The 25086-nt window shown below is 41.0% G+C and overlaps 1 protein-coding gene across 1 annotated transcript in view; it reads right to left on the minus strand.

Moving 5' to 3' along the window:
• SERINC3 (serine incorporator 3) overlaps window positions 1–25086 on the minus strand; it is a gene marked incomplete in the record, with an annotated part of 335810 nt that overhangs the window by 115771 nt on the left and 194953 nt on the right. The window contains 1 exon segment of the mRNA XM_053719712.1: window positions 23731–23821. Within this exon segment, the coding sequence (XP_053575687.1) occupies window positions 23731–23821 (91 nt within the window).

Here is a 25086-nt window from a genome sequence, read left to right on the forward strand (position 1 = left end):
GATGAAGGTTTATTTGTATTTATATCTCAAAATTGGAGTATGCAATAATTAAGCAAATATTGCACTTGTTTAAAAAACAAATCATTTTCTGAGTAAAGTGTGCTGTTTAGTTATATATTGCACACTCCAATTTTGTACTATATATACACATGTAGCCCCTTATTTGATGCACCAAGGGGTGTACTTTCCAAAAATGTGCACTTTATTGACATTTTAACTTCCCAGGTGGCTACAGCTGTCTAATTGTAGATATCACCCCAAGAAATTAAAAAACAATGTCTGCAATTAAACAGCTCTAGCCACATGGGAAGTTAAAAAGGGTACATAAAGTACACATTTGTATAAAGTACACCCCTTTTGGCATCAAATGAGGGGCTACATGTATTTCTAGCACAAAAGTGGAGTGCGTAACAATTAACGGAATATGGTGCTTTGGTTAGAAAATATTTTTTTTCTAAGTAAAGTGACATGTTCAGCTATTTCTTATGCACTCAAATTTTGCGCTATATATACACATGTAGCCCCTTATTTGATGTGCCGGTGTACTTTTAAAAACTGTGCCCCAGGGACAAAGCCACTGTCAGAATCTTCTCTAGCACATCTAGTGTCATCCAAGAAGGAAACAATGTCAGAGTTCATAAGGAACTCAGTTGCTTCCTCGTCACTCATCAGACGCTCAGCCATAATTCTCTTTACAAAGTGAATAGATACTTTGAAAGAAATTATGCTGCTAGAAAATATATAATTTTTATTGCAAAAAAATAAGCTTCTTTGTTATTTTAATAAAAGCATCTCTCTAACATGGATTAATTTGTTATCACATGATCCAGGTGTTCATGTGATTACAAATATTATATTGGTATCTGTAGAGTGAGGGAATTTCATTTCTCTTAGCTAGGTGATCACTCTGGTAACGCTGGTTACCACGGTGATCATTTAGCTAATATACGTAAATTGATAATTTTTTTAAAAAACATAATTTATGTAAGAACTTAATATGAAAGAAATTAATTTATCAGGTAAGTTCTTACACAAATTATGTTTTCTTTCATGTAATTAGCAAGAGTCCATGAGCTAGTGACGTATGGGATAATGACTACCCAAGATGTGGATCTTCCACGCAAGAGTCACTAGAGAGGGAGGGATAAAATAAAGACAGCCAATTCCGCTGAAAAAAATCCACACCCAAAATAAAGTTTAAATCTTATAATGAAAAAAACTGAAATTATAAGCAGAAGAATCAAACTGAAACAGCTGCCTGAAGTACTTTTCTACCAAAAACTGCTTCAAAAGAAGAAAACACATCAAAATGGTAGAATTTAGTAAAAGTATGCAAAGAAGACCAAGTGGCTGCTTTGCAAATCTGATCAACTGAAGCTTCATTCCTAAACGCCCAGGAAGTAGAAACTGACCTAGTAGAATGAGCTGTAATCCTTTGAGGCGGAGTTGTACCCGACTCGACATAAGCATGATGAATCAAAAGCTTTAACCAAGACGCCAAAGAAATGGCAGAAGCCTTCTGACCTTTCCTAGAACCGGAAAAGATAACAAATAGACTAGAAGTCTTTCGGAAATCCTTAGTAGCTTCAACATAATATTTCAAAGCTCTAACTACATCCAAAGAATGCAACGACTTTTCCTTAGAATTCTTAGGATTAGGACACAATGAAGGAACCACAAATTCTCTACTAATGTTGTTAAAATTCACAACCTTAGGTAAAAATTGAAAAGAAGTTTGCAACACCGCCTTATCCTGATGAAAAATAAGAAAAGGAGACTCACAAGAAAGAGCAGATAATTCAGAAACTCTTCTAGCAGAAGAGATGGCCAAAAGAAACAAAACTTTCCAAGAAAGTAATTTAATGTCCAGCGAATGCATAGGTTCAAACGGAGGAGCTTGAAGAGCCCCCAGAACCAAATTCAAACTCCAAGGAGGAGAAATTGACTTAACAGGTTTTATACGAGCCAAAGCTTGTACAAAACAATGAATATCAGGAAGACTAGCAATCTTTCTGTGAAAAAGAACAGAAAGAGCAGAGATTTGTCCTTTCAAGGAACTTGCAGACAAACCTTTATCCAAACCATCCTGAAGAAACTGTAAAATTCTAGGAATTCTAAAAGAATGCCAAGAAAAATGATGAGAAAAACACCAAGAAATATAAATCTTCCAGACTCGATAATATATCTTCCTAGATACAGTTTTACAAGCCTGTAACATAGTATTAATCACAGAGTCAGAGAAACCTCTATGACTGAGAATCAAGCGTTCAATCTCCATACCTTCAAATTTAAGGATTTGAGATCCTGATGGAAAAAAGGACCTTGCGATAGAAGGTCTGGTCTTAACGGAAGAGTCCACAGCTGGCAAGTGGCCATCCGGACAAGATCTGCATACCAAAACCTGTGAGGCCATGCTGTTGCCACCAGCAGAACAAACGAGCACTCCTTTAGAATCTTGGAAATCACTCTTGGAAGAAGAACTAGAGGTGGAAAGATATAGGCAGGATGATACTTCCAAGGAAGTGACAATGCATCCACTGCCTCCGCTTGAGGATCCCTGGATCTGGACAGATACCTGGGAAGCTTCTTGTTTAGATGAGAAGCCATCAGATCTATTTCTGGAAGTCCCCACATTTGAACAATCTGAAGAAATACCTCTGGGTGAAGAGACCATTCGCCCGGATGTAACGTTTGGCGACTGAGATCATCCGCTTCCCAATTGTCTATACCTGGGATATGAACCGCAGAAATTAGACAGGAGCTGGATTCCGCCCATACCAGTATTCAAGATACTTCTTTCATAGCCAGAGGACTGTGAGTCCCTCCTTGATGATTGACATATGCCACGGTTGTGACATTGTCCGTCTGAAAACAAATGAACGATTCTCTCTTTAGAAGAGGCCATGACTGAAGAGCTCTGAAAATTGCACGGAGTTCCAAAACGTTGATTGGTAATCTCACCTCCTGAGAATCCCAAACCCCTTGTGCTGTCAGAGACCCCCAAACAGCTCCCCAACCTGTCAGACTTGCATCTGTTGAAATCACAGTCCAGGTCGGAAGAACAAAAGAACTAAACGATGGTGGTCTGTCCACCACGTCAGAGAGTGTCGTACAATCGGTTTTAAAGATATTAATTGAGATATCTTTGTATAATCCCTGCACCACTGGTTCAGCATACAGAGCTGAAGAGGTCGCATGTGAAAACGAGCAAAGGGGATCGCGTCCGATGCAGCAGTCATAAGACCTAGAATTTCCATGCATAAGGCTACCGAAGGGAATGATTGAGACTGCAGGTTTCGACAAGCTGAAACCAATTTTAGACGTCTCTTGTCTGTCAGAGACAGAGTCATGGACACTGAATCTATCTGGAAACCTAAAAAGGTTACCCTTGTCTGAGGAATCAATGAACTTTGTGGTAAATTGATCCTCCAACCATGTTCTCGAAGAAACAACACAAGTCGATTCGTATGAGATTCTGCTAAATGTGAAGACTGAGCAAGTACCAAGATATCGTCCAAATAAGGAAATACCACAATACCCTGTTCTCTGATTACAGAGAGAAGGGCACCGAGAACCTTTGTAAAAATCCTTGGAGCTGTTGCTAGGCCAAACGGCAGAGCCACAAACTGGTAATGCTTGTCTAGGAAAGAGAATCTCAGAAACTGATAGTGATCTGGATGAATCGGAATATGCAGATATGCATCCTGTAAATCTATTGTGGACATATAATGCCCTTGCTGAACAAAAGGCAGAATAGTCCTTATAGTTACCATTTTGAATGTTGGTATCCTTACATAATGATTCAATATTTTTAAATCCAGAACTGGTCTGAAGGAATTCTCCTTCTTTGGTACAATGAAGAGATTTGAATAGAACCCCAGCCCCTGTTCCAGAACTGGAACTGGCATGATTACTCCAGCCAACTCTAGATCTGAAACACATTTCAGAAATGCTTGAGCCTTCACTGGATTTACTGGGACACGGGAAAGAAAAAATCTTCTTGCAGGAGGCCTTATCTTGAAGCCTATTCTGTACCCTTGTGAAACAATGTTCTGAATCCAAAGATTGTGAATCAAATTGATCCAAATTTCTTTGAAAAATCGTAATCTGCCCCCTACCAGCTGAGCTGGAATGAGGGCCGCACCTTCATGTTGACTTGGGAGCTGGCTTTGGCTTTCTAAAAGGCTTAGATTTATTCCAGACTGGAGATGGTTTCCAAACTGATACTGCTCCTGTAGGGGAAGGATCAGGCTTTTGTTCCTTATTGTGACGAAAGGAACGAAAACGATTAGTAGACCTAAATTTACCTTTAGATTTTTTATCCTGTGGTAAAAAAGTTCCTTTCCCCCCAGTAACAGTTGAAATAATAGAATCCAACTGTGAACCAAATAATTTATTACCCTGTAAAGAAAGGGAAAGCAAAGTTGACTTAGAAGACATATCAGCATTCCAAGTTTTAAGCCATAAAGCTCTTCTAGCTAAAATAGCTAGAGACATATATACCTGACATCAACCCTAATGATATCAAAGATAGCATCACAAATAAAATTATTAGCATGTTGAAGAAGATTAACAATGCTATGAGAATTATGATCTGTTACTTGTTGCGCTAAAGCTTCCAACCAAAAAGTTGAAGCTGCAGCAACATCCGCTAAAGATATAGCAGGTCTAAGAAGATTACCTGAACATAAGTAAGCTTTTCTTAGGAAGGATTCAATTTTCCTATCTAAAGGATCCTTAAAGGAAGTACTATCTGCCGTAGGAATAGTAGTACGTTTAGCAAGAGTCGAGATAGCCCCATCAACCTTAGGGATTTTGTCCCAAAACTCTAATCTGTCAGATGGCACAGGATATAATTGCTTAAAACGTTTAGAAGGAGTGAAAGAATTACCAAAATTATTCCATTCCCTGGAAATTACTTCAGAAATAGCATCAGGGACAGGAAAAACTTCTGGAATAACTACAGGAGATTTAAAAACCTTATTTAAACGTTTAGATTTAGTATCAAGAGGACCAGAGTCCTCTATCTCTAATGCAATTAAGACTTCTTTAAGTAAAGAACGAATAAATTCCATTTTGAATAAATATGAAGATTTATCAGCATCAACCTCTGAAACTGAATCCTCTGAACCAGAGGAAACATTATCAGACTCAGAATGATGATGATCATTTAAAAATTCATCTGAAAAATGAGAAGTTTTAAAAGACCTTTAACGCTTACTAGAAGGAGGAATAACAGACATAGTCTTCTTAATGGATTTAGAAACAAAATCTCTTATGTTAACAAGAACACTCTGAGTATTAGATGTTGATGGAACAACAACAGGTAATGTAACATTACTAAAGGAAATATTATCTGCATTAACAAGTTTGTCATGACATTCATTACAAACAACAGCTGGAGGAACAGATACCACAAGTTTACAGCAAATACACTTAACTTTGGTAGATCCAACATCAGGCAGCGATTTTCCAGAAGTATCTTCTGATTCAGGGTCAATCTGAGACATCTTGCAATATGTAATAGAAAAAACAACATATAAAGCAAAATTTATCAAATTCCTTAAATGACAGTTTCAGGAATGGGAAAAAATGCCAGTGAACAAGCTTCTAGCAACCAGAAGCAAATAAACAATGAGACTTAAATAATGTGGAGACAATAATGACGCCCATATTTTTAAGCGCCAAAAAAGACGCCCACATTATTTGGCGCCTAAATGCTTTTAGCGCCAAAAATGACGCCACATCCGGTAATGCCGTCACCTTTGGCGCAAAAACGTCAAAAAATGACGCAACTTCCGGTGACAAGAACGACGCCGGAAATAACAAAGAATTTTTTGCGCCAAAAAAGTCCGCGCCAAAATGACGCAATAAAATGAAGCATTTTCAGCCCCCGCGAGCCTAACAGCCCACAGGGAAAAAAGTCAAATTTTAAGGTAAGAAAAAAATGGATTATTCAAATGCATTATCCCAAATAATGAAACTGACTGTCTGAAATAAGGAATATTGAACATCCTGAATCAAGGCAAATAAATGTTTAAACACAAATATTTAGAACTTTATATAAAGTGCCCAACCATAGCTTAGAGTGTCACAAAAATAAGACTTACTTACCCCAGGACACTCATCTACATGTAGTAGAAAGCCAAACCAGTACTGAAACGAGAATCAGTAGAGGTAATGGTATATATAAGAGTATATCGTCGATCTGAAAAGGGAGGTAAGAGATGAATCTCTACGACCGATAACAGAGAACCTATGAAATAGACCCCGTAGAAGGAGATCATTGAATTCAAATAGGCAATACTCTCTTCACATCCCTCTGACATTCACTGCACGCTGAGAGGAAAACCGGGCTCCAACCTGCTGCGGAGCGCATATCAACGTAGAATCTAGCACAAACTTACTTCACCACCTCCACAGGAGGCAAAGTTTGTAAAACTGATTTGTGGGTGTGGTGAGGGGTGTATTTATAGGCATTTTGAGGTTTGGGAAACTTTGCCCCTCCTGGTAGGAATGTATATCCCATACGTCACTAGCTCATGGACTCTTGCTAATTACATGAAAGAAACAGGGACTAATTTATAGGTTAGTAAGTCCTAACGACGGCATGGAGCCGTCGTTAGTACCTGAGTGTTAAACTTAGTGACGGCTCCATGCCGTCGTTAGCACTCAGAGGTTTAATGTTGTTCATACAACCATACATTAACCCCTTAACTACCGGGACTTTCAAAGGAAACTTGCCCAAAATAAATGTTAATAAAAAAATAAAAAATGTATGCTTACCTGATAAATTTATTTATTTCCGGATATGGCAAGTCCAAGTCTTGAGTAATTATTGTTGGGAATATCACTCCTGGCCAGCAGGAGGTGGTAAAGAGCACAACAGTTCCAAGACAAGAACTAATGTTTATGGAATGCAACGGCTCAAACTGAGCCAGCTGTAAAAACTTTAGGAACAAGGTTAAGGCTCCAAGAAGCAACAGACTTAAACATAGGCCTGATTTTGACCAAGGCCTGACAAAAAGATTGCACACCTGGCACATCCTCCAAACATTTATGTAGTAAAACTGATAAAGCAGAAATCTGGCCTTCCTGAAGAAAAGATAAAATTCTAAGAATTCTAATTCTACTCCAAGAGTAGCCCTTGGATTCACACCAATAAAAATATTAACGCTATATCTTATGGCTTAGACCGAATTAAGCGTTCAAATTCCAAGCAGTCAGCTTCAGAGAAACGAGATTTGGATGAAGGAAGGGAGCCTGAATCAGGAGGTCCTTCCTCAGAGGTACTCTCCAAAATGGGAGAGATGACATCTCCACTAGGTCTGCAAACCAGATCCTGCGAGGCCACGCAGGGGCTAATAGAATCACCAACGCCCTCTCCTCTTTGATACGAGCAATGACTTGTGGAAGGAGAGCAAACTGAGGAAACAGGTATGCCAACCTGAAAACCCAAGGAACCGCCAGAGCATCTATAAGAACGGCCTGCAGATCTCTTGACCATGAACCGTACCTTGGAAGCTTGGCGTTCTGACTTGACACCATCAGATCTAACTCCGGCACCCCCCATTTGAGGACTAAGCTGGAAAACACCTCCGGATGGAGATCCCACTCACCGGGATGAAAAGTCTGTCTGCTCAGAAAATTCACTTCCCAGTTGTCTACTCCTAGAATGTGGATGGCAGATAGACAGCAATTATGGGTCTCTGCCCACTGAAGAATCCAAGTTACCACCTTCATGGCTAAGGAACTCCGAGTTCCTCACTGGTTATTGATGTAAGCCACAGAGGTTATGTTGTCTGACTGGAACCTGATAAACTGGGCTAAGGACAACTGAGGCCAAGCCAATAGGGCATTGTAAATCGCCCTCAACTCCAGACTCCTCCCGAGTACAAAAGCCCTGAGCTTTTAACGAGTTCCACACTGCTCCCCAGCCCAGCAGGCTGGCGTCCATGGTAACGATCACCCAGGAAGGTCTCCGAAAGCATGTGCCCTGAGACAGATGTTCTTGAGAAATCCACCATGGGAATCCCTTGACGACCGATCTAACTCTTATTCTCTGAGATAGATCCGCATGGTCGCCATTCCATTGTCTGAGCATGTACAACTGGAGAGCTCTCAGATGGATGATGGATTCAAGCAAAAGGAATGATGTCCTGGAAGCCACAATCAGACCGATAACCTCCATACAACGAGCCACTGAAGGATGAGCAGTAGCTTGAAGGGAGAGGCAAGAAGAAATTATTTTGTTTTTCCTGACCTCTGTCAGAAAAATCTTCATCAAAGAGAATCTATTATGGTCCCTAACACCACTACTCTGTAGCAGGGGAAAGGTAGCTTTTTTCCAGATTCACATTACATCCGTGGGAATGAAGAAAAGAAAACAATATCTCTGTGAGAGATTTTGCTTGTTGAAAAGATGGTGCCTGAACCAATATGTCATTCAGGTAAAGTGCCACAGCAATTCCACGAGAATGGATCACTGCCAAAAGAGCCCCCAAAACCTTAGAAAAAAAATCTGGGAGCCGTGGCTAGATCAAATGGAAGGGACACAAACTGGAAAGGTTTGTCCAGAAAGGCAAATCTCAGAAATCTATGATGGTCCCTGTGAATAGGAACAAGAAGATACGCATCCTTTAGGTCTATGGTTGTAATGAACTGACCCTCTTGTATTAAAGGAAGAATGGAGTGTATAGTCTCCATCTTACAGGATGAAACTTTGAGAAACTTGTTTAGACACTTCAAGTCTAGAATGGGACGGAAAGTTCCCTCTTTTTTTGGGAACCTCAAATAGGTTGGAGTAGAATCCGAGACCCTGTTACTGCACTGGAACTGGACCATCACTCCCAGGGAGGAAAGATGTTGTATACATTTTAAGAATGCCTCTCTTTATCTGGTCTGCAGATAATCTTGAGAGAAGGAATCTCCCTCTGGGAGGAAAAGTCTTGAATTCCAATTTGCAACCTTGGGATACTATGTCGACAGTGCAGGGATCTGTGATTCTCTTTAAGCTTTAACCAAGCTTTAACCAAGATGCCAAAGAAATGGCAGAAGCTTTCCAGAAAAGACAACAAATAGACTAGAAGTCTTCCTGAAATCTTTAGTAGCTTCAACATAATATTTCAAAGCTCTTACAACATCCAGAGAATGTTAGGATCTCTCCAAAGAATTCTTAGGATTAGGACACAAAGAGGGGGCAACAATTTCCCTATTAATGTTGTTAGAATCCACATCTTTAGGTAAACATTTAAATGAAGTCTGCAAAACTGCCTTATCTTGATGAAAAATCAGAAAAGGTGACTCACAAGAAAGATCAGATAATTCAGAAACTCTTATAGCAGAAGAGATAGCCAAAAGGAACAACACTTTCCAAGAAAGTAGTTTAATATCCAAAGAATGCATAGGCTCAAAAGGATGAGCCTGAAAAGCTCTCAAGACCAAATTAAGACTCCAAGGAGGAGAGATTGATTTCATGACAGGCTTGATATGGACCAATGCCTGAACAAAACAGTGAATATCTGAAAGAGCAGAGATGTGTCCCTTCAAGGAACTTGCAGACAAACCTTTATCCAAACCACCCTGAAGAAACTGTAAAATTCTAGGAATTCTAAAAGAATGCCAAGAGAATTTATTAAAAGAACACCATGAAATATAAGTCTTCCAAACTTGATAATAAATCTTCCTAGAAACAGATTTACGAGCCTGTAACACAGGATCAATCACTGAGTCAGAGAAACCTCTATGACTAAGCACTAAGCGTTCAATTTCCATACCTTCTAATTTAATGATTTGAGATCCTGATGGAAAAACAAAATTTATGCTTACCTGATAAATGTCTTTCTCTTGTGGTGTATCCAGTCCACGGGTTCATCCATTACTTGTGGGATATTCTCCTTCCCAACAGAAAGTTGCAAGAGGACACCCACAGCAGAGCTGTCTATATAGCTCCTCCCCTAACTGCCACCCCCAGTCATTCGACCGAAGACAAGCAAGAAAAAAGGAGAAACTATAGGGTGCAGTGGTGACTGTAGTTTAAAAATAAAAAACAACTGCCTTAAAGTGACAGGGCGGGCCGTGGACTGGTTACACCACAAGAGAAAGAAATTTATCAGGTAAGCAAAAATTTTGTTTTCTCTTGTAAGGTGTATCCAGTCCACGGGTTCATCCATTACTTGTGGGATACCAATACACAAGCTTTAGGACACGGATGAAGGGAGGGACAAGGCAGGAACTTAAACGGAAGGCACCACTGCCTGCAAGACCTTTCTCCCAAAAATAGCCTCCGAGGAAGCAAAAGTATCAAATTTGTAGAATTTAGAAAAAGTATTTAGTGAAAACCAAGTCGCCGCCTTACAAATCTGTTCAACAGAAGCCTCATTTTTAAAAGCCCATGTGGAAGCTACCGCTCTAGTGGAATGAGCTGTAATTCTTTCAGGAGGCAGCTGGCCAGCAGTCTCATAAGCTAAACGGATTATGCTTCTCAGCCAAAAAGAAAGAGAAGATGCCGAAGCCTTTTGGCCTCTCCTCTGTCCAGAGTAGACAACAAACAATGCAGATGTTTGACAAAAATCCTTAGTAGCTTGTAAATAAAACTTTAAAGCACGAACCACGTCAAGATTGTGTAACAGACGTTCCTTCTTTGAAGAAGGATTAGGACACAGTGACGGAACAACAATCTCCTGATTGATATTCTTATTAGATACCACCTTAGCAAGAAACACAGGATTGGCACGCAAAACTTCCTTATCTGCATGGAAGATCAGATAAGGGGGAATCGCACTGTAAGGCAGATAACTCTGAAACTCTTCGAGCCGAAGAGATAGCTACCAAAAACAGAACTTTCCAAGATAAAAGCTTGATATCTATGGAATGCAGAGGTTCAAACGGAACCCCTTGAAGAACTAAATTTAAACTCCATGGCAGAGCAAAAGGTTTAAACACAGGCTTGATTCTAACTAAAGAATGACAAAACGCCTGAACGTCTGGAACATCTGCCAGACGCTTGTGCAGAAGAATAGACAGAGCAGAAATCTGTCCCTTTAAGGAACTAGCTGACAATCCCTTCACCAATCCTTCTTGGAGAAAGGATAATATCCTAGGAATCCTGACTTTACTTCATGAGTAACCCTTGGATTCACACCAATGAAGATATTTACACCATATCTTATGATAGATTTTCCTGGTGACAGGCTTTCGAGCCTGAATTAAGGTATCAATGACCAACTCAGAGAAACCACGTTTTGATAAAATCAATCGTTCAATCTCCAGTCAGCCGCAGAGAAATTAGATTTGGATGTTTGAATGGACCTTGGAGTAGAAGGTCCTGCCTCAGCGGCAGAGTCCATGGTGGAAGGGATGACATGTCCACCAAATCTGCATACCAAGTCCTGCGTGGCCACGCAGGAGCTATCAAAATCACCGAAGCTCTCTCCTGCTTGATCTTGGCAATCAAACGAGGGAGGAGAGGAAATGGTGGGAACACATAAGCCAGGCTGAAGGACCAGGGCACTGCTAGAGCATCCCTTGACCTGGACCCGTAACAATGAAGCTTGGCGTTCTGACGAGACGCCATCAGATCCAGTTCTTGTTTGCCCCATAGTTGAATCAGCTGGGCAAATACCTCCGGATGGAGCTCCCACTCCCCCGGATGAAAAGTCTGCCGACTCCCAGTCGCCGCCTCCCAGTTCTCTACTCCTGGGATATGGATAGCTGAGAGATGGCAAGAGTGAACCTCTGCCCATAGAATTATCTTTGAAACCTCCAACATTGCCAGGGGGCTTCTTGTTCCCCCTTGATGGTTGATATAGACTACAGTCGTGATATTGTCCGACTGAAATCTGATGAACCTGACCGCAGCTAGTTGAGGCCAAGCCTGAAGAGCATTAAATATCGCTCTCAGTTCCAGAATGTTTATCGGAAGGAGGGCTTCCTCCTGAGTCCACGAACCCTGAGCCTTCAGGGAGTTACAGACTGCGCCCCAGTCCAGAAGGCTGGCATCTGTCGTCACTATAGTCCACTCTGGCCTGCGGAAACTCATTCCCCTGGACAGATGGACCCGAGATAACCACCAGAGAAGAGAATCCCTGGTCTCTTGATCCAGATTTAGCAGAGGGGACAAATCTGTGTAGTCCCCATTCCACTGATTGAGCATGCGAAGTTGCAGTGGTCTGAGATGTAGGCGGGAAAACTGAACTATGTCCATTGCCGCTACCATTAGGCCGATTACTTCCATACACTGAGCCACTGACGGCCGAGAAGTGGAATGAAGAGCACGGCAGGAAGTTAGAAGCTTTGATAACCTGACCTCTGTCAGAAAAATTTTCATTTCTACTGAATCTATCAGCATCTAGAAAGGAAACTCTTGTGAGAGGGGAGAGATAACTTTTCTTCGTTCACATTCCACCCGTGAGACCTCAGAAAAGCCAGAACAATGTCCGTATGGGACTTGGCGATTTGAAAAGTCGACGCCTGTATCAGAATGTCGTCTAGGTAAGGAGCCACCGCTATGCCCCTTGGCCTTAGAACCGCCAGTAGGAACCCTAGAACCTTCGTAAAGATTCTTGGTGCCGTGGCTAACCCGAAGGGAAGAGCCACAAACTGGTTATGCCTGTCTAAGAAGGCGAACCTGAGGAACTGATGATGATCTCTGTGAATCGGAATGTGGAGATAAGCATCCTTTAAGTCCACGGTAGTCATATATTGACCCTCCTGGATCATAGGGAGGATGGTTCGGATAGTCTCCATCTTGAAGGATGGGACCCTGAGAAATTTGTTTAGGATCTTGAGATCCAAGATTGTTCTGAAAGTTCCCTCTTTTTTGGGAACTATAAACAGATTTGAATAGAAGCCCTGCCCCTGTTCCTCCCTTGGAACTGGGTGGACCACTCCCATAACCAGTAGGTCTTGAACACAACGTAAGAATGCCTCTCTCTTTATCTGGTTTACAGATGATTGTGAGAGATGAAATCTCCCCTTTGGAGATGAAGTTTTGAAGTCCAGAAGATATCCCTGGGAAACAATCTCTAATGCCCAGGTATCCTGGACGTCTCTTGCCCAAGCCTGGGCGAAGAGAGAAAGTCTGCCCCCTACTAGATCCGGTCCTGGATTGGGGGCTACTCCTTCATGCTGTCTTAGAGGCGGCAGCAGGTTTTTTGGCCTGCTTCCCCTTGTTCTAAGCCTGGTTCGGTCTCCAGACTGGTTTGGACTGGGCAAAATTTCCCTCTTGTTTTGCATTAGAGGAAGCTGAAGCTGCGCCACTCTTGAAGTTTCGAAATGAACGAAAATTATTCTGTTTGGTCCTTAATTTATTGGACCTATCCTGAGGAAGGGCGTGACCTTTTCCTCCAGTAATATCAGAAATGATCTCCTTCAGGCCCGGCCCGAATAGGGTCTGTCCTTTGAAGGCGATGTTAAGAAGCTTAGACTTTGAAGTAACTTCTACTGACCAGGACTTAAGCCATAGCGCCCTGCGCGCCAGAATGGCAAAACCTGAATTCTTAGCCGTTAGCTTGGTTAGATGAAAAACGGCGTCAGAAATAAAGGAATTAGCTAACATGAGAGCTTTAATCCTGTCTAAAATATCATCTAACGGGGTCTCCACCTGTAGAGCCTCCTCAAGAGACTCAAACCAAAAAACAGAATTTATGCTTACCTGATAGATTACTTTCTCCAACGGTGTGTCCGGTCCACGGCGTCATCCTTACTTGTGGGATATTCTCTTCCCCAACAGGAAATGGCAAAGAGTCCCAGCAAAGCTGGTCACATGATCCCTCCTAGGCTCCGCCCACCCCAGTCATTCGACCGACGGACAGGAGGAAATATATATAGGAGAAACCATATGATACCGTGGTGACTGTAGTTAGAGAAAATAATTCATCAGACCTGATTAAAAAACCAGGGCGGGCCGTGGACTGGACACACCGTTGGAGAAAGTAATTTATCAGGTAAGCATAAATTCTGTTTTCTCCAACATTGGTGTGTCCGGTCCACGGCGTCATCCTTACTTGTGGGAACCAATACCAAAGCTTTAGGACACGGATGAAGGGAGGGAGCAAATCAGGTCACCTAAATGGAAGGCACCACGGCTTGCAAAACCTTTCTCCCAAAAATAGCCTCCGAAGAAGCAAAAGTATCAAATTTGTAAAATTTGGCAAAAGTGTGCAGTGACGACCAAGTCGCTGCCTTACATATCTGGTCAACAGAAGCCTCGTTCTTGAATGCCCATGTGGAAGCCACAGCCCTAGTGGAGTGAGCTGTGATTCTTTCAGGAGGCTGCCGTCCGGCAGTCTCATAAGCCAATCGGATAATGCTTTTAAGCCAAAAGGAAAGAGAGGTAGAAGTCGCTTTTTGACCTCTCCTTTTACCAGAATAAACAACAAACAAGGAAGATGTTTGTCTGAAATCTTTAGTAGCCTCTAAATAGAATTTTAGAGCACGGACTACATCCAAATTGTGTAACAAACGTTCCTTCTTTGAAACTGGATTCGGACACAAAGAAGGTACAACTATCTCCTGGTTAATATTTTTGTTAGAAACAACTTTAGGAAGAAAACCAGGCTTAGTACGCAAAACCACCTTATCTGCATTGAACACCAGATAAGGAGGAGAACACTGCAGAGCAGATAACTCTAAAACTCTTCTAGCAGAAGAGATTGCAACCAAAAACAAAACTTTCCAAGATAGTAACTTAATATCTACGGAATGTAAGGGTTCAAACGGAACCCCTTGAAGAACTGAAAGAACTAGATTTAAACTCCAGGGAGGAGTCAAAGGTCTGTAAACAGGCTTGATCCTAACCAGAGCCTGAACAAATGCTTGAACATCTGGCATAGCTGCCAGTCGTTTGTGTAGTAAGACAGATAAAGCAGAAATCTGTCCCTTTACAGAACTTGCAGATAATCCTTTCTCCAAACCTTCTTGTAGAAAGGATAGAATCTTAGGAATCTTTATCTTGTTCCATGGCAATCCTTTGGATTCACACCAACAGATATATTTTTTCCATATTTTATGGTAAATTTTTCTAGTTACAGGCTTTCTAGCCTGAATCAGAGTATCTATTACAGAATCTGAAAACCCACGCTTTGATAAAATCAAGCGTTCAATCTCCAAGCCGTCAGCTGGAGGGAAACCAGATTCGGATGTTTGAATGGACCTTGAACAAGAAGGTCCTGTCTCAAAGGTAGCTTCCATGGTGGAGCCGATGACATATTCACCAGGTCTGCGTACCAAGTCCTGCGTGGCCACGCAGGAGCTATCAAGATCACGAAGCCCTCTCCTGATTGATCCTGGCTACCAGCCTGGGAATGAGAGGAAACGGTGGGAATACATAAGCTAGGTTGAAGGTCCAAGGTGCTACTAGTGCATCTACTAGAGTGGCCTTGGGATCCCTGGATCTGGACCCGTAGCAAGGAACCTTGAAGTTCTGACGAGACGCCATCAGATCCATGTCTGGAATGCCCCATAATTGAGTTATTTGGGCAAAGATTTCCGGATGGAGTTCCCACTCCCCCGGATGGAATGTCTGACGACTCAGAAAATCCGCTTCCCAATTTTCCACTCCTGGGATGTGGATCGCAGACAAGTGGCAGGAGTGATCCTCCGCCCATTGAATTATTTTGGTCACTTCTTCCATCGCCAGGGAACTCCTTGTTCCCCCCTGATGATTGATATATGCAACAGTCGTCATGTTGTCTGATTGAAACCTTATGAATTTGGCCTTTGCTAGATGAGGCCAAGCTTTGAGAGCATTGAATATCGCTCTCAGTTCCAGAATGTTTATCGGGAGAAGAGATTCTTCCCGAGACCATAGACCCTGAGCTTTCAGGGGTTCCCAGACCGCGCCCCAGCCCACCAGGCTGGCGTCGGTCGTGACAATGACCCACTCTGGTCTGCGGAAGCTCATTCCCTGTGACAGATTGTCCAGGGTCAGCCACCAACGGAGTGAATCTCTGGTCTTTTGATCTACTTGAATCGTCGGAGACAAGTCTGTATAATCCCCATTCCACTGTCTGAGCATGCACAGTTGTAATGGTCTTAGATGAATTTGTGCAAAAGGAACTATGTCCATTGTTGCAACCATCAATCCTATTACTTCCATGCACTGCGCTATGGAAGGACGAGGAACAGAATGAAGTACTTGACAAGAGCTTAGAATTTTTGATTTTCTGACCTCTGTCAGAAAAATCCTCATTTCTAAGGAATCTATTATTGTTCCCAAGAAGGGAACTCTTGTTGACGGGGACAGAGAACTTTTTTCTTTGTTCACCTTCCATCCGTGAGATCTGAGAAAGGCTAGGACGATGTCCGTATGAGCCTTTGCTTTGGACAGAGACGACGCTTGAATCAGGATGTCGTCCAAGTAAGGTACTACTGCAATGCCCCTTGGTCTTAGAACCGCTAGAAGGGACCCTAGTACCTTTGTGAAAATCCTTGGAGCAGTGGCTAATCCGAATGGAAGCGCCACAAACTGGTAATGCTTGTCCAGAAAAGCGAACCTTAGGAACTGATGATGTTCCTTGTGGATAGGAATATGTAGGTACGCATCCTTTAAATCCACGGTAGTCATAAATTGATTTTCCTGGATAGTAGGTAGGATCGTTCGAATAGTTTCCATTTTGAACGATGGTACCCTGAGAAATTTGTTTAGGATCTTGAGATCCAAAATTGGTCTGAATGTTCCCTCTTTTTTGGGAACTATGAACAGGTTGGAATAAAAACCCATCCCTTGTTCTCTTATTGGAACTGGATGAATCACTCCCATCTTTAACAGGTCTTCTACACAATGTAAGAATGCCTGTCTTTTTATTTGGTTTGAAGATAATTGAGACCTGTGGAACCTTCCCCTTGGGGGTAGTTCCTTGAATTCCAGGAGATAACCTTGAGAAACTATTTCTAGCGCCCAAGGATCCTGAACATCTCTTGCCCAAGCCTGAGCAAAGAGAGAAAGTCTGCCCCCCACCAGATCCGGTCCCGGATCGGGGGCTATCCCTTCATGCTGATTTGGTAGCAGTGGTAGGCTTCTTGGCCTGCTTACCCTTGTTCCAGCCTTGCATTGGTTTCCAGGCTGGTTTGGGTTGTGAAGTATTACCCTCTTGCTTAGAGGATGTAGAATTAGAGGCTGGTCCATTTCTGCGAAAGGGACGAAAATTAGGCTTATTTTTAGCCTTAAAAGACCTATCCTGTGGGAGGGCGTGGCCCTTTCCTCCAGTGATGTCTGAAATAATCTCTTTCAAATCAGGTCCAAATAATGTTTTACCTTTGAAAGGAATGTTAAGCAATTTTGTCTTGGAAGACACATCCGCTGACCAAGACTTTAGCCAAAGCGCTCTGCGCGCCACGATAGCAAACCCTGAATTTTTCGCCGCTAATCTAGCTAATTGTAAAGCGGCATCTAAAACAAAAGAGTTAGCCAATTTAAGTGCTTGAACTCTGTCCATAACCTCCTCATACGAAGATTCTTTATTGAGCGATTTTTCTAGTTCCTCGAACCAGAAACACGCTGCCGTAGTGACAGGAACAATGCATGAAATTGGTTGTAGGAGGTAACCTTGCTGTACAAAAATCTTTTTAAGCAAACCCTCTAATTTCTTATCCATAGGATCTTTGAAAGCACAACTATCTTCGATAGGAATAGTAGTGCGTTTTTTTAGAGTAGAAACCGCCCCCTCGACCTTGGGGACTGTCTGCCATAAGTCCTTTCTGGGGTCGACTATAGGAAATAATTTCTTAAATATAGGGGGGGGGACAAAAGGTATGCCGGGCCTATCCCACTCTTTATTTACTATGTCCGCCACCCGCTTGGGTATAGGAAAAGCGTCGGGGGGCACCGGAACCTCTAGGAACTTGTCCATCTTACATAATTTCTCTGGAATGACCAAATTGTCACAATCATCCAGAGTAGATAACACCTCCTTAAGCAGTGCGCGGAGATGTTCTAATTTAAATTTAAATGTCACAACATCAGGTTCAGCTTGATGAGAAATTTTTCCTGAATCTGAAATTTCTCCATCAGACAAAACCTCCCTCATGGCCCCTTGAGATTGGTGTGAGGGTATGTCAGAACAGTTATCATCAGCGTCCTCTTGCTCTTCAGTGTTTAAAACAGAGCAATCGCGCTTTCTCTGATAAGTAGGCATTTTGGATATAAGATTTGCTATGGAGTTATCCATTACAGCCGTTAATTGTTGCATGGTAATAAGTATTGGCGCACTAGATGTACTAGGGGCCTCCTGTGTGGGCATAACTGGTGTAGACACAGTAGGGGATGTAGTATCATGTTTACTCCCTTCACTTGAGGAATCATCTTGGGCAATATCATTATCTGTGGCATTACTGTCCTTACTTTGTTTGGACACTATGGCACAATTATCACATACATTTAAATGGGGAGACACATTGGCTTTCATACATATAGAACATAGCTTATCTGATGGTACAGACATGTTAAACAGGCTTAAACTTGTCAACAAAGCACAAAAAACGTTTTAAAATAAAACCGTTACTGTCACTTTAAATTTCAAACTGAAAACACTTTATTACTGAATATGTGAAAAAGTATGAAGGAATTGTTCAAAATTCACCAAAATTTCACCACAGTGTCTTAAAGCATTAAAAGTATTGCACACCAAATTTCAGAGCTTTAACCCTTAAAATAACGGAACCGGAACCGTTTTACATTTAATCCCTATACAGTCCCAGCTATATGCTTTGCTGAGACCCAACCAAGCCCAGAGGGGAATACGATACCACAAGACGCCTTCTATAAGCTTTTTCAGTGATTCTTAGGTCCTGACACATGCATCTGCATGCCTTGCTCTGCAAAAACAACTGCGCATTATTGGCGCGAAAATGAGGCTCTGTCTATAACTAGAAAGGCCCCCAACTGAAAAAAGGTGTCCAACACAGTGCCTGCCGTTTTCCTAAACGTTTCCCCAAGATTATAACACCAATAATTAGTTAGAATCTGTATAATATGCCTAATAAAGCAATCGTTTTAGCCCAGAAAAATGTCTACCAGTTTTTAAGCCCTTTATGAAGCCCTTTATTCTTTTATGTTAAACTAAGAAAATGGCTTACCGGTCCCCATGAGGGGAAATGACAGCCTTCCAGCATTACATGGTCTTGTTAGAAATATGACCAGTCATACCTTAAGCAGAAAAGTCTGCTGTTTCCCCAACTGAAGTTACTTCATCTCAACAGTCCTGTGTGGAAACAGCAATCGATTTTAGTAACTGTCTGCTAAAATCATCTTCCTCTTACAAACAGAAATCTTCATCCCTTTCTGTTTCAGAGTAAATAGTACATACCAGCACTATTTTAAAATAACAAACACTTGATAGAAGAATAAAACTACATTTAAACACCAAAAAAACTCTTAACCATCTCCTTTGAGATGTTGCCTGTACAACGGCAAAGAGAATGACTGGGGTGGGCGGAGCCTAGGAGGGATCATGTGACCAGCTTTGCTGGGACTCTTTGCCATTTCCTGTTGGGGAAGAGAATATCCCACAAGTAAGGATGACGCCGTGGACCGGACACACCAATGTTGGAGAAAGCCGCTGCAGCAGTAACTGGGGCAATGCATGCAAGAGGCTGGAGAATAAAACCTTGATGGATAAAAAATTTCTTAAGGAGACCCTCCAATTTTTTTATCCATAGGATCTAAGAAAGCACAACTGTCCTCGACGGGGATAGTTGTACGCTTAGCTAGGGTAGAAACAGCACCCTCAACCTTAGGGACTGTCTACCACGAGTCCCGTATAGCGACATCTATGGGAAACATCTTTTTAAAAGCAGGAGGGGGAGAGAACGGAACACCTGGTCTATCCCATTCCTTAGTAATAATTTCCGAAAACCTCTTAGGGACTGGAAAAACATCAGTGTAAACAGGCACTGCAAAGTATTTGTCCCTTTTACACAATTTCTCTGGAACTACAATGGGGTCACAGTCATCCAGAGTCGCTAAAACCTCCCTGAGCAATAAGCGGAGGTGTTCAAGCTTAAATTTAAAGGCTGTCATTTCAGAATCGGACTGAAGTAACGTCTTCCCTGAATCTGAAATCTCACCCTCAGATAGCAACTCCCTTGCCACGGCTTTGGAGCATTGTGAGGGTATATCGGACATAGCTACTAAAGCGTCAGAAAGCTCTGTATTTGTTCTAGCCCCAGAGCTGTAACCCTGGCAGTTTGGACAATACCTCTGTGAGGGTATTAGTCATAACTGCCGCCATGTCTTGTAAGGTAAACGCATTGGACGCGCTAGATGTACTTGGCGTCACTTGAGCGGGAGTTATAGGTTCTGACACGTGGGGAGAGCTAGATGGCATAACCTCCCTTTTGTCAGTCTGAGAAACCTCTGGTGATAAATCTTTAAATGCCATAATATAGTCTTTATAATTTATAGAAATTTCAGTACATTTGGTACACATTCTAAGAGGGGGTTCCACAATGGCTTCTAAACATATTGAACAAGGAGTTTCCTCTATGTCAGACATGCTTAACAGACTAGTAATGAGACCAGCAAGCTTGGAAAACACTTTAATAAATGTGAAACAGCAATTAAACAAAAACGGTACTGTGCCTTTAAGAGAAAAAACAATCACATAAACTGCAAAACAGTGTTAAAAAGTAGTAAACTCTTCGAAATTTTTAGTGTGTATAAGGGACTAAAGCAGCATTGCACCCACTTGCAAATGGATGATTAACCCTTTAGGCCCCAAACCGGATTTGAAAAACATTAAAAAACGTTAACAGTTAAACACCTTGCCACAGCTCTGCTGTGGCTCCTACCTGCCCTCAAATACGATTTATGGAAGAAATAAGCCCTCTATAGTGGTCCTCAGATGCCAGAGGACTCCTTTAGGGAAGCTGGATGTCTCAGTCTGAATATGAACTGCGCATCTAGAGCGCGAAAATAGGCCCCTCCCACCATGCACTCGATGTCAGAGGGCCTTAAGAAAATACTCCTAGGAGTATCTGACTAGCCATGTGGAAACTAGGCCCCAAAAAACGATTTATCACCCTCAGAGAAAAAAACATTCTTTCTATATAACATGTAAACGTTTTGTCACTAAGAAATATGAGTATTAACATGAATATTACCCTTTTTTGTAAGCATGATCCCAGTCGTTGTTAAATCACTGCATCAGGCTTACCTCAATTATACAAGGCTCTGTCAGCATTTTCTAGATTTTATCATCTCTCTAGAAATAAATATACTGAAAATACCTCAAAGCAGGTAATCTGCAGACCGTTCCCCCAACTGAAGTCTTTCCCATACTCTTCAGTTATGCGTGAGAACAGCAATGGACCTTAGTTACAAACCGCTAAGATCATCAACCTCCAGGCAGATTCTTCTTCTAATTTCTGCCTGGGAGTAAAAACAGTACAAAGCCAGTACCGTTTAAAAATAACAAACTCTTGATTGAAGGTAAAAACTACACTAAGTCACCACATATCTCTTATACTTCCTATGTTGTCGAGAGTTGCAAGAGAATGACAGGGGGTGGCAGTTAGGGGAGGAGCTATATAGACAGATCTGCTGTGGGTGTCCTCTTGCAACTTCCTGTTGGGAAGGAGAATATCCCACAAGTAATGGATGAACCCGTGGACTAGATACACCTTACAAGAGAAATAGGGATTTAAACTCTAACACCAAACATTATGGAATTCAAACATAGGTAAAGCACTATATGTAAAGGAGAGTACTAGGGATAGTTCCTGGGCTGTGTTTGAGTTCAACCTACACAAACCTTAATATATTTACAAAAAAGCTCCACTTGAGCTCAAATTAATCCCATTAAAAAGGTGACCCATTTAACACAACCAATAATATCCCTGAATTCTGTTTCTAGCCAGAAATGTATCTAAACCATTTTAAAATGTATCTAAGGTATTGGCATTTACTATTTCCTCAGGTAATTAATTCCACAATTTTGTTGCTATTACAGTGATAAAAACGTTTAAAGGGACACTGAACTCAAATTTTTTTCATCGTGATTCAGATAGAGCATGCAATTTTAAGCAACTTTCTAATTTACTCCTATTAATTTTTTTCATTCTCTTGGTATCTTTATTTGAAAAGCAAGAATGTAAGTTTAGATGCCGGACCATTTTTGGTGAACAACCTGGGTTGTTCTTGCGAATTGGTGAATAAATTCATGCACCAATAAACAAGTGCTATCCAGTGTTCTGAACCAAAATTTGGCTGACTCCTTAGCTTAGGTGCCTTCTTTTTCAAATAAAGATAGCAAGAGAATGAAGAGAAATTGATAATAGGAGTAAATTAGAAAGTTGCTTAAAATTGTGTGCTCTATCTGAATCACAGAAGAAATTTTTTTGGGTTCAGTGTCCCTTTAAGTTGCAGGAGATTAAATCTCCTTTACTTTAGTGTCTGAGTCCCTTACCTGGACTGCAGCACTCATCCACTGTATCTTACCAGCTTGCTGAAGCTTTTCTCCCTCACAGTTAATCCAGTAGAGAGCTCATCCAGTGCAAGTAAATATACTGCAGAGGATACTTGCTGATATACCAGCAACCCCTCAGGTGGAGGCCAAGAAACGAGGTCCCTGCAACACCTGAGAGCAATTATTGCTGAAAGATTTAACAGTGAGTGCACTGTCATGCCATAATTGAGGTATTCCATTACCCCCTACTTCACTAAGAATCTTAAAGAGATTATTCTGGAGTCTTCCCTGAGTGAAGATAGAACAGGGGTACTCCAGTCAGGTCTCCTAATAAATATTTAAATAGAAAATAATATAATCTTGCTTGCAGTGTACTTCTCTCAACCTCTCTCCTCAGAGGCCAAGAACAAAGATGAGGCGAGAGGGATTAAAGCACTTGTGAGGGTTCTTGACCTCCTCCTTGTGGCAGGAAATATATCCCACATGTTATGGATACTCCTCATCTTAGAAAAAAAATCCAGATGTTTGTGTGTTGCGCTTTCAGAAGAAGACTGATATAATCGGCATTCATTGTTAAACGAAAAAAACCACAACGGTAAATGTCTAATATGTATGAATATAATTATATATATATATATATATATATATATATATATATATATATATATATATATATATATATATATATATATATATATATATACACATACATATACACACACTGAATATATATATATATTAGTATTATAAGTTGAATTTGTATTTCACAGATGTGAGGCAAAGAAAGAATCCAGCTACATTAAGCTAAATTTTAGGTGCAGCTGGTGAGCTGGTGTTGCTAGGCGAGTGGAAGTGAGGAGCACCTGTGTCTTGGACACTCTAAACTAGGGCGCCAGGGACAAATTTTAAGACGCCAGTGGCGCTCTGATACTTGGGTTTGTTGGGCCCTGGTGAAGGCTATGAAAAACCAGTGTGTATGTAATTTTTTTTTTTTTTTCTAAAACTTTTATTGAAATAAATCAAAGGTTTTACAATATAAGATAAAGGTAAACAATAAACAGCATTGTAATATATTTTACAGATCATAGTAAGGTTATAAGTCTTGATACATATAAATGAAAGACAGGAATCAAACGTACCATTGAAGTTGATAACATGGAAGATGTGTTATACATATAGAGTTATTTGTTTTGGAACTACTTACATAAGGGGGAGCATTCTTTAGTAATTGTTTGTTTTGTAGTTTGTGTCTTGAAAGTAGGGGGTAGTTAGTTCTATTGTTAGTAAGAATCTCATTTTTATATTTTTGCCATATAATACTCACCAGGCTCATTGGACATAGCAGACCAAGTCAGATACACAGTATATAGCGTGATGAAAGACGACTGTAGGAGACCAGATCGTGGCTGAAATTCCTTTAAAAAAAAAACAAAAACAAAAAAAACACATCAATTCTACTAAGTTTTGGCAAGTATTTTTTTTTTTTATTATTTCCATTTGTTTCCCATGGGAATACAAAATGGTTTGAGCTATTTCCTACCTTAACCCCTTCCCTACCAGGACTTTCTGAGAAAAACTTGCCCAAAATACTAGAGAATTTTTAGCATTTTTGCTATTACTTCATTTAAACAGATTTAGAGCCTTGTTATTCGTTTTGTTTTTATCTACCTGTCAAAGCAATATACAGTATATATATATATATATATATATATATATATATATATATATATATATATATATATATATTATTTTTTTTTTTTAAATAGACAATCCAAGGTATCGATCTAGGCCCATTTTGGTATATTTCATGCCTCCATTTCACTGCCAAATGTGATCATATAAAAGAAATGGTTAGCTTTTTCACAAACTTTGGGTTTCTTAGTGAAATTATTTACATACTGCTTGTGCAATCATAGTACAAATTATTGTAAAAGCTTCTCTGGGATCCCCTTTGTTCAGAAATAGACATGCATGGCTTTGCCATTGCTTTTTGGTAATTAGAAGGCAGCTAACTGCAGTTGCGCACCATACTTCTATTATTCCCCGCAGTGAAGGGGTTAATCAGGTAGCTTGTAAGGTTAATTTTATCTTTAGTGTAGAGATTACCCTCCCACCTGACACCTCCCATCCCCTGATCCCTACCTGATCCCTCCCAAACATCTCTCATAACTTCCTCACCCACTGGTCACCCTCATCTTAGGTACTGGCTGACAGTCTGCAAATATGAAAATTAAAGGCAAATTGTTTTTTTTATTATTAAAAATATATTTTTTTTTAAATATATTTTTTGCAGTGTAGGACCCCCCTTACCTTTCAACCTACCTGATCCCTCCCAAACAGCTCTCTAACCCTCCCCCTTCTAACTAGTGCTGCCAGCTTATGTACTGGCAGCTGTAAATATATCCCATGAGACTTTTTAAGCTTGGCCTGATTGTTGGAAAGCTTGTGGTTTGCCGGGTGACTCCCTCCACACGTGGTGGGGTTGCCCTAAAGTCAGGGACCTGTGGAATAGGGTGTTCACCACACTAATTAGGCTAGGCATTCAACTCATTAGGTTCCCCCGAAACAGCCCTGCTCCATATTGGCCTTCACCCTCTCCCGAAGCATCAGAGCTTCTTATGTATCTATTTATTTACTGCCTCTAAGTTAGCCATAGCCAGAAGTTGGAAAACAGACAAGC

This window comes from Bombina bombina, chromosome 1 (genome assembly GCF_027579735.1).
Source record: "Bombina bombina isolate aBomBom1 chromosome 1, aBomBom1.pri, whole genome shotgun sequence".
NCBI lineage: Eukaryota > Metazoa > Chordata > Amphibia > Anura > Bombinatoridae > Bombina > Bombina bombina.